This window comes from Bos indicus x Bos taurus, chromosome 10 (assembly GCF_003369695.1).
Source record: "Bos indicus x Bos taurus breed Angus x Brahman F1 hybrid chromosome 10, Bos_hybrid_MaternalHap_v2.0, whole genome shotgun sequence".
Lineage (NCBI taxonomy): Eukaryota > Metazoa > Chordata > Mammalia > Artiodactyla > Bovidae > Bos > Bos indicus x Bos taurus.
The window spans coordinates 10,008,853-10,022,194 of NC_040085.1; the positions used below are offsets into that span (position 1 = coordinate 10,008,853).

The following is a 13,342-nucleotide window of genomic DNA, read 5'->3' on the forward strand; positions in this document are numbered from 1 at the left end:
AGGGTCCTTATTTAACTCTTGTATTAGTCTGCTAATGCTGCCATAACAAAGAACCACAGGCTGCATGGCTGATACAAAAGTTTATTTTCTCAAAATCCAGAGGTTAGAAGCCCAAGATCAAGGGGATGGCAGGGTTGGTTTCTTCCAAGTCCTCTCTCCTTGGCTTGCCAGGGGCCATCTCCATTTCTTTTCACATGATCTCTCCTCTGTGTATGTGTACATCCTAATCTCCTCTTCTTATAAAGATACCAGAGCGGGTCCCTCGCTAGTGACCTCGTTTTAACTTAATTGTCTTTTAAAAAACCTTATCTCCAAATATGGTCACATTCTCAGGTACTGGGATTTAAGACTTTCAACATGTGAATTTGGGAGGGGGAGATACAATCAGCCCATGAAACATGCAGGCTTCTTATCTTACTCCTGGTTTCTGTCCCCCCAGGCAATCCCCAGCCCTGGGCAATGGACTCCTTTTCTCACCAACTACCAAGTCAGTACCTCCCTGCACACTGCAGCCACCCTCCACTGGGCTCCCACCCTCTGGGGATGCATACATGCTGACCAGGGTCCTGTGAGTTATCAGAGAGGAGGAGCCCCTCATTGTGTCTGGGACTAACCAGCAGTAGGGGGAGGAGCATCTCACAAGTGGTCAGCAGAAAGTCTGGCTGGCTTCCCCTTTGGTATTGAAGTCAGGATCAGAACTGACTGGTGACAGCTCTCGAGAGGTAAACTTTAGTAGAACTTTCTCATGTGAAAGGCGGGACTGGTGGATAAGCTGTTTTAAAAATGGATTTGGTTTTCTCTGATGGCCTTTTTATTTTTCTCATATGATATTTTAAAAATAAAAACTTTAAAGTATGTATCACACATGGGCTTCCCCGGTGGCGCTAGTGGTAAAGAATCCACCTGCCAATGCGGGAGACACAGGAGTCACGGGTTTCATCCCTGAGTTGGGACGATCCCCTGGAGGAAGGCACGGAAACCCACTCCATTATTCTTGCCTGGAAAATTCCATGGACAGAGGAGCCTGGCAGACTGCAGTCTGTGGGGTCGCAAGGAGTCAGACACAACTGAGCGACTGAACACACACACACACACACACACACACACACACACACACGTTATATATAACATAATACCCTGATTTCAAGTGCACAATTCAATCTTTTTTTTTTTATTTTAGCAAATTTACCACATTGTATAACTATCACCATATATGAGTTTTAGAACATTTTCATCACCCCAGTAAGATCCTTCCTGCCCACGTACTATTAATCCCAGCTCCCTGTCTCAGGGATTTGCCTTTTCTGGACAGTGGGTATCTTGCATCTAGCTTCTTTTACTCCACAGTGTTTTTAGCACACAAGCCATAGGATGTTATCAGTAGTCCATTCCCTTTTTATTGCTGATTTTGGTGGCCTTTTGTGTGTTTGCTTTAGGTCACAGCCACCAGCTGTTTCACGTGTGTGTGATCCTGGCCACACACATGCAGATGGAAGCCATCCTTCTGGACAAGACTCTGAGGAAGGAATGGCTGCTGACCCACTGCAGGCCCCTGGTGTTCGCCCAGATAGCCGGAGCCATACTTCTGTGCCTCATCTTCAGCCTCAGCAACATAGTTTATTTCTCAGCTGCTCTGTATAGGATTCCCGAGCCGGAATTACATAAAAAGGAAACCTGATTCATACCATAAGCTTTTCGTACCAAATGTCAGCATTAAGCTACGACATTCTAACTACCATAAGCCAATGGCATGGTCCCAGTTTGCAGTGGCCTAAAATATTTAGAATGCTTGATATCTTGGCATTTTTGAGCAGGTTCAGGTCCATAAGGTATTTAACTGGGGACACTTCTCTAGATGTGCATTGGATTCTGTAAGTACGATTTTAAAAGGGGGACATGGGTTCAAGTCAGTCCTCATTCATGCAAATCATTATTTCATTTAGCTTTTAATTTATTTAAAGTATGTTCTCCAATTCTATTTAAACAGCTGGATTAGGCGTACCACCCTTGTAGCTTTACTATTAAATAGTTGGATTAAGCTTTACTACCCTTGAAGTATTACTCTTGGAAAATGGAACACGCTTCATCTGATGAGTTTCATGTAGCAAAGCCTCTCCTACCACAGTGGAGGAGGATGAGCTGGGAAGGTCAGTCGGGGAACCTGAGAAAAGGGAAACTGAGTCTGCGGGAGCTGTGGGGACTGGGAAAGCATTCCAGAATGAAGAAACCTGGTTTGGGGAGGGACCTTCTTCCTTTCCCCACCTAGTGAAGGAAATGAAAGAGCTCCCTCTTTCCCCAAAAGTCCATTCTGCTTCACCATGCAAGGTTCCCATGCCATTATGGACTTGGATTTTGTTAAAAGTTCACAGCCTGTGGCTGGGGTGTCATATGCTCTGTTTTACTCTGTTTTCTTGTTGCCAGCTTGATGCTGTGAAGTATTATGCAGCACAGGTGAAGTGTGTTACCCAGAGGGCACTAACTGAATTAATCCCAATTGGTTGTACTCATCCATCACCCTTTAACCAATGACATCACAATGTTTGGGGAGGTTACATTTAATGTTGCTTCAGCATTTCATATGTGCTGCAGAATTTAACGTTCACGTGCAGAGGATACTACAGACTTTGCCAAAGGAATGGAAACGCTTGGTGAGCTTGTGATAAATGTAGATTCCCCAGGCGAATCAGGAGACGCTGCTTTACCAGTTTAAAATGTTGGTTTCCTGCAGAAGGTCTGTACTGGGACAAGTTCCCCAGGTGATTGTCAGGAGGGCCATGGGCCAAACTTGCAGAAATGCCGGTGTCACGAATTCCTGAATGCCCAGGGCCCATCAGCTGTGTTTTGATTGGTCTAACTTTCAGCAGCTCACCACCTAAGGCTGTGTCCTCTGCTTTCCACTCTGTGGAGTACTGAAACACTGAGTATTTTCTCACCTGTTGCATTACTCATTAAAAGTTCAGTATTTCATGGTGTTTTCATAGAGTACAGAAATGCTGAGGCCCATCACTCCCTGACATGCACTTGCTGACGACTTAAGGGACCATCCATCGCAATGCAGGAGCCTCTTCTGCTGACTCAGGAACACCCCAGTTTCTTAGAACACTGCCTCTATGGTTAACTGGCCCAGACGTTTGAATGACCTTGTAAGTAGCTCATCAGCTAATACTCTGAAGACAAGTAGCAATTTATATCGGATATGAGTGGTCAACAAATATGATTTCATTAGTTTTATTGTCTGTTTACTTCCTCTGGGGAAGGTAGACTGATAAAATTATATAGGCTGGTAAATTTTTGGTACATTAATTGCAAGCTGCACGACAAAATTTGTTTTTTTGGCAAGAGGTTGACACTATTACTGGAATTGTACTCCAGCAGGGGTTCTGGGCTTCCATTTCATCTTACTGTAACTTCAGTTTTATGGTGGACAGAGGTACTAACTTTAAGTACTCCATTTTAGTAATGCCAAAGGCATGAAGGCTTCTTAATTCTCTTGTTTATAGAAAGTAACATAAGGTTCTTCGTTTAGCTCAGAAGTAGTTGAAAGATCACAGGTGACTAATCTGAAGGACTTTTAGAATATTTAGTCTTTGGTTACATTGCTTTTTCAGCATTGCTTAATGATGAAAATGAAATGTTAAATCAACAAAATAAAGCCAAGTGTTTCATAATGTTTTTATACATTTGGTAAACTTAGTCCCATTGTATACTTTTGGACAGTGTTACAATTAAATTTTATAACAGTTTGCAGTACGCTGATTTGGAAACTTATAATGATGCATGAGAATGTGTTCAAATATATTCATTTTCATTAAGTATTATGAAGTCTAATGTAAATATAGTTTTGCTAAGCCATTCCAGAAATTAAAAAGGCTGGCAGTGGGTCAGGTGAAAACCTCACTGGGAGGATGTCTTTTAATGTGTATGTGTGCTCAGCTGTGTCCAACTCTGCAACCCCACGGACTATGGCCCACCAGGCTCCTCTCCATGAAATTTTCCAGGCAAGAATACTGGAGTGGGTTGCCATTTCCTTCTCCAGGGGATCTTCCCAACCCAGGAACGAACCCAGGTCTTATGTGGCTCCTGCATTGGCAGGCGGGTTCTTTACCACTGAGCCACTTGGGAAGCCTTGTCTTTTAAGGTAGCAGTTCTCAATTTTTTTTTTTTTTTAACATCTCAGTACACTTTGGAGATATACCATATTCCCCCTGGTAGCGATTGCTCACCAAGGCCCTGTCTCCTAAGGGGCAAGGGGAGAGGGCACACTCCTGAAGGGATGTACCTCTTCCCCCTCCCTGGGCTCAAGAAACACTACTCTAGAATTTACTGATCATTTTCATTGTGATAAAACTCAGGTATGCTTGGATGAGGCCATTTGGTCACTTGCCTCTTCCTTCAGTCACAAATGGAGAGTTTAATTTTTCTTGCGCAGTCTTTGGAGAGGAACGCTCCTTCTTTCCTAAAGACATGAATTTGTCAGACTTCCCTGGTGGTCCAGTGGTTGACAATCCACTGCCAAAGTAGGGGACACAGTGTGATCTCTGGTCCAGGAAGATCCCACATGCCTCAGACAATTAAGCTTTTGCACCACAACTGCTGAGCCTGAGCTCTAAGAGCCCAGGAGTTGTAACTACTGGACTGCTGAGCCTGAGTGCCCTGGGGCCCTTTCTCCACAGTAAGAGAAGCCACTGCTGTGAGAAGCCTGCACATTACGACCGGAGGTAGCCCGCACGCAGCAACAAAGACGCAACGCAGCCCAAAATAAATAAAGTATATTTTTTAAAAAGACAAGAACAGGTCCCTTGGTGATTAGATTAGAATTAGAAGTGGGATGTTTAGAAGGCTTTTGAATACAAGTGATTTAGATATTTGGTCTGCAGCAATCTTTCTCAAAGTGTTTTTTGGAGAAGGAACTCAGTTCCCAGGAGATATTCTGAGGAAGGCAGGATGCTGTTCTGGAAAAGAATGCTTTTGTCAGGTTCATCAGAGAAACCTTTCATTCCCATCTGCTTTGTCCTGAATTTGGCTTGGCCATGGTACCCTTTATATATGAAACGGCTCTTAACCCTGTATATCAGCATTTTGTAACATGTTGTTGAATGCCAGCCTCTGATTTTCCAGTCGACAATCCATTATGAATGAAAAGGCAGAGACCTATTTCCAGACTCAGAGATGTTCTTCCAGCTTATGCTAATGTCTGGTTTTCTTAAATTATGGTAGGAAAAATAAAATTTATTTATTATAGTAAAGTCCTGTTTCTCCTTTGACTTAGTTATGTTTCACCTACTATGCCGAAAACATGTTCACTCATCATGAAAAATAGATTCCTGTATATGTATAGATTGTGAAATCATTCACTGAATGTTTATTTACTGCCAGGTATATATAAAACAAACACTGTCCTAAGAGTTGGGAATATAGAAGTGAAGAAAACCCAAACTGTCCTTCCCTCATGGAAAAGATACACTGGTCAGCCAGTAGGACAGGAGATACAGATAAATTCAGATAATGGTAAGTGCTGGTGGCTTAGATGGTAAAGAATCCGCATCCAGTGTGGGAGACCTGGGTTCGATCCCTGGGTTGGGAAGATCCCTGGAGGAGGACATGGCAACCCACTCCAACATTGTTGCCTGTGAATCCCCATGTACAGAGAAGCCTGTGGGGATACAGTCCATGGGGTTGCGAAGAGTCGACTGAGTGACTAAGCACAGCACATCAGGAAAATAAGCCTGGGGACTTCCCTGGTGGTCCAATGATTTAGACTCCATGCTTCCACTTGAGAGTCCCGTGAACTGCAAGGAGATCCAACCAGTCCATCCTAAAAATCAGTCCTGGGTGTTCATTGGAAGTACTGATATTGAAGCTGAAACTCCAATACTTTGGCCACCTGATGCGAAGAATTGACTCATTTGAAAAGACCCTGATGCTGGGAAAGATTGAGGGCAGGAGGAGAAGGGGACGACAGAGGATGAGATGGTTGGATGGCATCACTGACTCAATGGACATGAGTTTGGGTAGACTCCAGAAGTTGGTGATAGACAGGGAGGCCTGGCGTGCTGCAGTTCATGGGGTTGCAAAGAGTTGGACACGACTGAGTGACTGAACTGAACTTCCACTGCAGGAGTTTGATCCCTGGTCCAGGGAACTAAGATCCTGCTCCCACTTGGTGTGGCCAAAAAAAAAAAAGAAGCCTGGTGAGGGAATAGGAAGGGGTGGGGTGAGGCAGCTGAGACTGGATAGCCACTCTGATAACCCGACATTTGAGGAGAAACTTAATGGAGCACTAGACCATTCAGGTATGACCTAAATCAAATCCTTTCTGATTATATGGTGTAAGAGACAAATAGATTCAAGGGATTAGATCTGATAGAGTGCCTGAAGAACTATGGATGGAGGTTCCTAACACTGTAGAGGAGGCAGTGAAACCGTCCTCAAGAAGAAGAAACGCAAACAGGCACAATGGTTGTTTGAGGAGCCCTTACAAATCACTGAGAAAAGAGAAATGAAAGGTAAAGGAGAAAGGGAAAGATATATCCATCTGAATGCAGAGTTCCAAAGAATACCAAAGAGAGATACGAAAGGCTTCCTAAATGATCAAAGAAATAGAGAAAACAATAGAATGTGAAAGACTAGTGATCTCTTTGAGAAAATTGGAGATACTAAAGGAATATTTCATGCAAAGATGGGCACAATAAAGTATAGAAACAGTATGGACCTAATAGAACCACAGTTCAGTTCAGTCACTCAGTTGTGTCCAACTCTTTGCGACCCCATGAACTGTGGCAGGTCAGGCCTCCCTGTCTATCATCTATCACCAACTACCTGAGTTCACCCAAATCCATATCCATCGAGTCGGTGATGCCATCCAGCCATCTCATCCTCTGTCATCCCCTTCTCCTCCTGCCTTCAATCTTTCCCAACATCAGGGTCTTTTCAAATGAATCAGCTCTTCATATCAGGTGGCCAAAGTATTGGAGGTTCAGCTTCAAGATCAGTCCTTCCAATGAATACCCAGGACTGATCTCCTTTAGGATGGACTGGTTGGATCTCCTTGCAGTCCAAGGGAGTCTCAAGAGTCTTCTTCAACACCACAGTTCAAAAGCATCAATTCTTCAGTGCTCAGCTTTCTTTATAGTCCAACTCTCACATCCATACATGACTACTGGAAAAACCATAGCCTTGACTAGATGGACCTTTGTTGGCAAAGTAATGTCTCTGCTTTTCAATATGCTATCTAGGTTGGTCATAACTTTCCTTCCAAGGAGTAAGCGTCTTTTAATTTCATGGCTGCAATCACTATCTACAGTGATTTTGGAGCCCCCAAAAATAGTCAGCCACTGTTTCCCCTGTTACCCCATCTATTTGCCATGAAGTGATGGGACAGGATGCCATAATCTTCATTTTCTGAATGTTGAGCTTTAAGCCAACTTTTTCACTCTCCTCTTTCACTTTCATCAAGATGCTCTTTTGTTCTTCTTCACTTTCTGCCATAAGGGTGGTGTTATCTGCATATCTGAGGTTATTGATATTTCTCCCGGCAACCTTGATTTCAGCATGTGCTTCTTCCAGCCCAGCGTTTCTCATGATGTCCTCTGCATATAAATTAAATAAGCAGGGTGACAATATACAGCCTTGACATACTCCTTTTCCTGTTTGGAACCAGTCTGTTGTTCCATGTCCAGTTCTAACTGTTGCTTCCCGACCTGCGTACAGATTTCTTAAGAGGCAGGTTAGGTAGTCTGGTATTCCCATCTCTTTCAGAATTTTCTCTTTCACAAAGTTTATTGTGAACCACACAGTCAAAGGCTTTGGCATAGTCAAGAAAGCAGAAATAGATGTTTTTCTGGAACTCTCTTGCTTTTTCCATGATCCAGCAGATGTTGGCAATTTGATCTCTGGTTCCTCTGCCTTTTCTAAAACCAGCTTGAACATCAGGAAGTTCATGGTTCACGTATTGCTGAAGCCTGGATTGGAGAATTTTAAGCATTACTTTTACTAGCGTTTGAGATGAGTGCAATTGTGCAATAGTTTGACCATTCTTTGGCACTGCCTTTCTTTGGGATTGGAATGAAAACTGACCTTTTCCCGTCCTGTGGCCACTGCTGCATTGTCCAAATTTGCTGGCATATTGAGTACAGCACTTTCACAGTGTCATTTTTCAGGATTCGAAACAGCTCAACTGGTATCCCATCACCTCCACTAGCTTTGTTCATAGTGATGCTTCCTAAGGCTCACTTGACTTCACATTCCAGGATGTCTGGCTCTAGGTCAGTGATCACACCATCGTGATTATCTGGGTCATGAAGATCTTTTTTGTACAGTTCTTCTGTGTATTCTTGCCACCTCTTCTTAATATCTTCTGCTTCTGTTAGGTCCATACCATTTCTGTCCTTTATTGTGCCCATCTTTGCACGAAATGTTCCCTTGGTGTCTCTAATTTTCTTGAAGAGATCTGTAGTCTTTCCCATTCTATTGTTTTCCTCTATTTCTTTGCATTGATCCCTGAGGAAGGCTTTCTTATCTCTCCTTGCTATTCTTTGGAACTCTGCATTCAGATGCTTATATTTTTCCTTTTCTCCTTTGCTTTTTGCTTCGCTTATTTTCACAGCTATTGGTAAGGCCTCCTCAGACCGCCATTTTGCTTTTTTGTATTTCTTTTTCTTGGGGATGGTCTTGATTTCTGGCTCCTGTACAATGTCATGAACCTCCATCCATAGTTCATCAGGCACTCTGTCTATCAGATCTAATCCCTTAAATCTATTTCTCACTTCCACTGTATAGTCATAAGGGATTTGATTTAGGTCATACCTGAATGGTCTAGTGGTTTTCTCCACTTCAATTTCAGTCTGAATTTGGCAATAAGGAGTTCATGATCTGAGCCACAGTCAGCTCCCAGTCTTGCTTTTGCTGACTGTATAGAGCTTCTCCATCTTTGGCTGCAAAGAATATAATCAATCTTATTTCAATGTTGACCATCTGGTGATGTCCATGTGTAGAGTCTTCTCTTGTGTAGTTGGAAGAGGGTGTTTGCTATAACCAGTGCGTTCTCTTGGCACAACTCTATTAGCCTTTGCCCTGCTTCATTCTGTAATCCAAGGCCAAATTTGCCTGTTACTCCAGGTGTTTCTTGACTTCCTACTTTTGCATTCCAGTCCCCTATAATGAAAAGGACATCTTTTTTGGGTGTTAGTTCTAGAAGGTCTTGTAGGTCTTCACAGAACTGTTCAACTTCAGCTTCGTCAGTGTTACTGGTTGGGGCATAGACTTGGATTACCGTGATATTGAATGGTTTGCCTTGGAAACGTACAGAGATCATTGTGTCATTTTTGAGATTGCATTCAAGTACTGCATTTTGGACTCTTTCATTGACCATGATGGCTACTCTATTTCTTCTAAGGGATTCCTGCCCACAGTAGTAGATATAATGGTCATCTGAGTTAAATTCACCCATTTCAGTCCATCTTAGTTCACTGATTCCTAGAATGTCGATGTTCACTCTTGTCATCTCCTGTTTGACCACTTCCAATTTGCCTTGATTCATGGACTTAACATTCCAGGTTCCTATGCAATCTTGCTCTTTACAGCATTGGACCCTGCTTCTATCACCAGTCCCATCCACAGCTGGATGTTGTTTTTGCTTTGGTTCCATCCCTTCCGTCTTTCTGGAGTTACTTCTCCACTCATCTCCAGTAGCATATTGGGCACCTACCGACTTGGGGAGTTCATCTTTCAGTGTCCTCTCTTTTTGCCTTTTCATACTGTTCATGCGGTTCTCAAGGCAAGAATACTGAAGCGGTTTGCCATTCCCTTCTCCAGTGGACCACATTCTGTCAGACCTCTCTAGCATGACCTGTCTGTCTTGGGTGGCCCCACACGGCATGGCTTGGTTTCATTGAGTTAGACCAGGCTGTAGTCCAGTGATCAGATTGGCCTGTGGTCTGTGATTTGGTTTCCATCTGTCTGCCCTCTGATGCCATCTCTCAGTGCCTCCCTCTTACTTGGGTTTCTCTTACTTTCAATGTGGGGTCTCTCTTCACGGCTGCTCCAGCAAAGCGCAGAAGCACAAGATATTAAGAAAAGGTGGCAAGAATACACAGAAGAACTATACAAAAAAGATCTTAATGACCCAGATAACCAGGATCACTCACCTAGAACCACACATCCTGGAGTGTGAAGTCAAGTGGGCCTTTTGAAGCATCACTAGGAACAAAGCTAGTGGCGGTGATGTAATTCCAGCTGAGCTATTTCAAATCCTAAAAGATCATGCTGTGAAAGTGCTGCACTCAGTATGCCAGCAAATTTGGAAAACTAAGCAGTGGCCACGGAACTGGAAACGGTCAGCTTTAATTCCAATCCCAAAGAAAGGCAATGCCAAAGAATGTCCAAGCTACTGCACAGTTGCAGTTGTCTCACATGCTAGCAAAGTAATTCTCAAAGATTTCCAAGCTAGGCTTCAACAGTCTGTGAACTGAGAACTTCCAGATGTTCAAGCTGGATTTAGAAAAGGCAGGGGAACCAGAGATCAAATTGCCAACATCCGTTGGATCATAGAAAAAGCAAGAGAATTCCAGAAAAACATCTGCTTCGTTGACTGTGCTAAAGCCTTTGACTATGTGGGTCACAAAACACTGTGGAAAATTCTTCAAGAGTTGGGAATAGCAGACCACCTTACCTGCCTACTGAGAAATCTGTATGCAGGTCAAGAAGCAACAGTTAGCAGACCTTGGCGACGCGGGAAGTCCAGATGCCATGGCGGCCAGAAGCGGAGGTCGCAGGCACGGTCCCTGGCTGCGACCATGGCGGAGAGGCCCGAGGACTTAAACCTGCCCAATGCCGTCATCACCAGAATCATCAAGGAGGCGCTCCCGGACGGTGTCAACATCTCCAAGGAGGCCCGGAGCGCCATCTCCCGCGCCGCCAGAAAAAAAAAAAAAAGAAGCAACAGTTAGAACCGGACATGGAACACCGGTGTTAGTTGCTCAGTTGTGTCTGACTCTTTGCAACCCCATAGACTGTAGACCACACGGCTCCTCTGTCCCTGGGATTCTCCAGGCAAGAATACTGGAGTGGGTCACCATTTCCTTCTCCAGAGGATCTTTCCAACCCAGGGATTGAACCCAGGTCTTCTGTGTTGCTGCTGCTAAGTCGCTTCAGTCGTCTCTGACTCTGTGCGGCCCCATAGATGGCAGCCCACCAGGCTCCCCTGTTCCTGGGATTCTCCAGGCAAGAACACTGGAGTGGGTTGCCTGTTCCTTCTCCAACTTCTGTGTTGCAGGCAGATTCTTTACTGTCTGAGCTACAGGGAAGTCCTGGAAGTCCTAACACTGGACTGGTTCCAAATTGGGAAAGGAGTATGTCAAGGCTGTATATTGTCACCTTGCTTATTTAACTTATATGCTGAGTACATCATGTGAATGCCAGACTGGATGAAGCACAAGCTGGAATCAAGATTGCAGGGAGAAATATCAATAACCTCAGCTATGCAGGTGAGAACCCCTTATGGCAGAAAGCAAAGAGGAACTAAAGAGCCTCTTGATGAAAGTGAAAGAGGAGAGTGAAAAAGCTGGCTTAAAACTCAACAGTCAAAAAACTAAGATCATGGCATCCGGTCCCATCACCTCACGGCAAGTAGATGGTGAAACAATGGAAACAGTGACAGACTTTATTTTCTTGGGCTCTAAATTCACTGCAGATGGCGTTGCAGCCATGAAATTAAAAGGTGCCTGCCCCTTGGAAGAAAAGCTGTGACAAACCTAGACAGCATATTAAAAATAACTTTGCTGACATAGATCCATATAGCCAAAGCTATGGTTTTTTCAGTAGTCATATATGGATGTGAGAGTTGGATCTCAAAGAAAGCTGAACACTGAAGGATTGATGCTTTTGAACTGTGGTATTGGAGAAGACTCTTGGGAGTCCCTTGGACTGCAAGGAGATCAAACCAGTCAATCCTAAAGGAAATCTGTCCTGAATACTCACTGGAAGGACTGGATGCTGAAGCTGAGGCTTCAATACTTTGGCCACTTGATGGGAAGAATTGACTCATTGGAAAAGACCCTGATGCTGGGAAAGATTGAAGGCAGGAGGAGACGGAGATGACAGAGGACAGGATGGTTGGATGGCATCACCAACTCAATGCACATGAGTTTGAGCAAGGTCCAAGAGTTGGTGATGACATGGAGGCCTGGCATGTTGCAGTCCATGGGATTGCAAAGAGTTGGACTGAAGACTGAGCAACTGAACTGAGTTTAATGGACTAAGGCCTTACCTGGTAGCTCAGATGGTATAGAATCTATCTACAATGCAGGAGACCAGAGTTTGATCCCTGGTCAGGAAGATCCCCTGGAGAAGGGAATGGCAACCCCCTCCAGTGTTCCTGCCTGTGAAAGCCATGGTCAGAGCAGCCTGGCGGGCTACAGTCCATGGGATGGCAAGAGTAGGACATGACTTAGTGACTAACACTTCACTTCTTTGATGGGTTATAAGATGCTGACTTTGGCAGCAGGTGGGGGAAAGGATTTCAAGTCCAGAGAGCTATAAGTGCAAAGGCCCTAAGGCCAGAAGGTGTTTGTCTTTTTGGCAGAATAGAAATCAGGCCATTCATTCCTGAGATAACCCCAGAAGACACTGGCAAGATTTGACTTGAATTCTGAAATTTCTCCTCAACATTCCTCCTGGGAGATTGCCGAAGGGACTTTTCAATGGCCCCTTGGTATTTGTACAAATTCTTTAACTCTATAATAAATGTTCTTCAACAAATAGTTGTCACACTCATTCTCTCCATGTCAAGAAACAGGTTTCTAAATCTCGCTTTACATTTTGCCTCCTCCAGAGTATGGAACCACTAACCTCAAAGATAATTTAACCCAGCCTTAAAAAAATATGTTTGATGATGTAAAATGCACATTTCCAGAGCCCAGATGCACAGATGCGGAAGACCCAGAGTGCATGCTGGATGTGAGCATGGTTCTGGAGTTTTGAAGTTTTTATCAAAAACTCCAGTGATTTTTAATACTATAAGAGAGTTTAAGAAGCACTGATATAGTCCAACTATCCCTCCCTCTTTTGGACATAATTTCATACTTAAGAAACATGTTGCCAAATAGTAAAAAGAATTCCTAGGTACTTTTCACTTGCTCCCTTTTGGTGTTTATATTACTCTCTAACAGTGAGAAACTTGGCTCCCTTTATCTGCAATGTATTTAATGTTTCAGAACTGCTAATCCACATCTTCAAAAAGGCCAACTAATTAGAATTCAGTGTTTCAAGTTCTTTTTGCCTTGAGCCTGAGGGCATATACTGTAGTCTAAATAGTCCAACTTGGGTAAGTGATAGCTCCCTTTCT

At 43.7% G+C, this 13,342-nt stretch overlaps 2 protein-coding genes across 3 annotated transcripts in view; both read left to right on the forward strand.

The window, feature by feature from the left end:
- PAQR5 (progestin and adipoQ receptor family member 5) overlaps positions 1–5,246 on the forward strand; it is a 98,563-nt gene extending 93,317 nt beyond the window's left edge. Inside the window, exon 8 of one of the 2 annotated variants that reach the window (XM_027553081.1) lies at positions 1,437–5,246. In XM_027553081.1, the coding sequence (XP_027408882.1) occupies positions 1,437–1,678 (242 nt within the window). In that variant the 3' untranslated portion in view covers positions 1,679–5,246. The remainder of the gene's footprint in view (positions 1–1,436) is intronic. The other variant, XM_027553080.1, reaches the window with a different exon arrangement.
- Positions 3,062–13,342, forward strand: part of KIF23 (kinesin family member 23) — a 60,081-nt gene continuing 49,800 nt past the window's right edge. Inside the window, exon 1 of the mRNA XM_027553074.1 lies at positions 3,062–3,143. Coding sequence (XP_027408875.1) covers positions 3,136–3,143 — 8 coding nt within the window. The 5' untranslated portion in view covers positions 3,062–3,135. The remainder of the gene's footprint in view (positions 3,144–13,342) is intronic.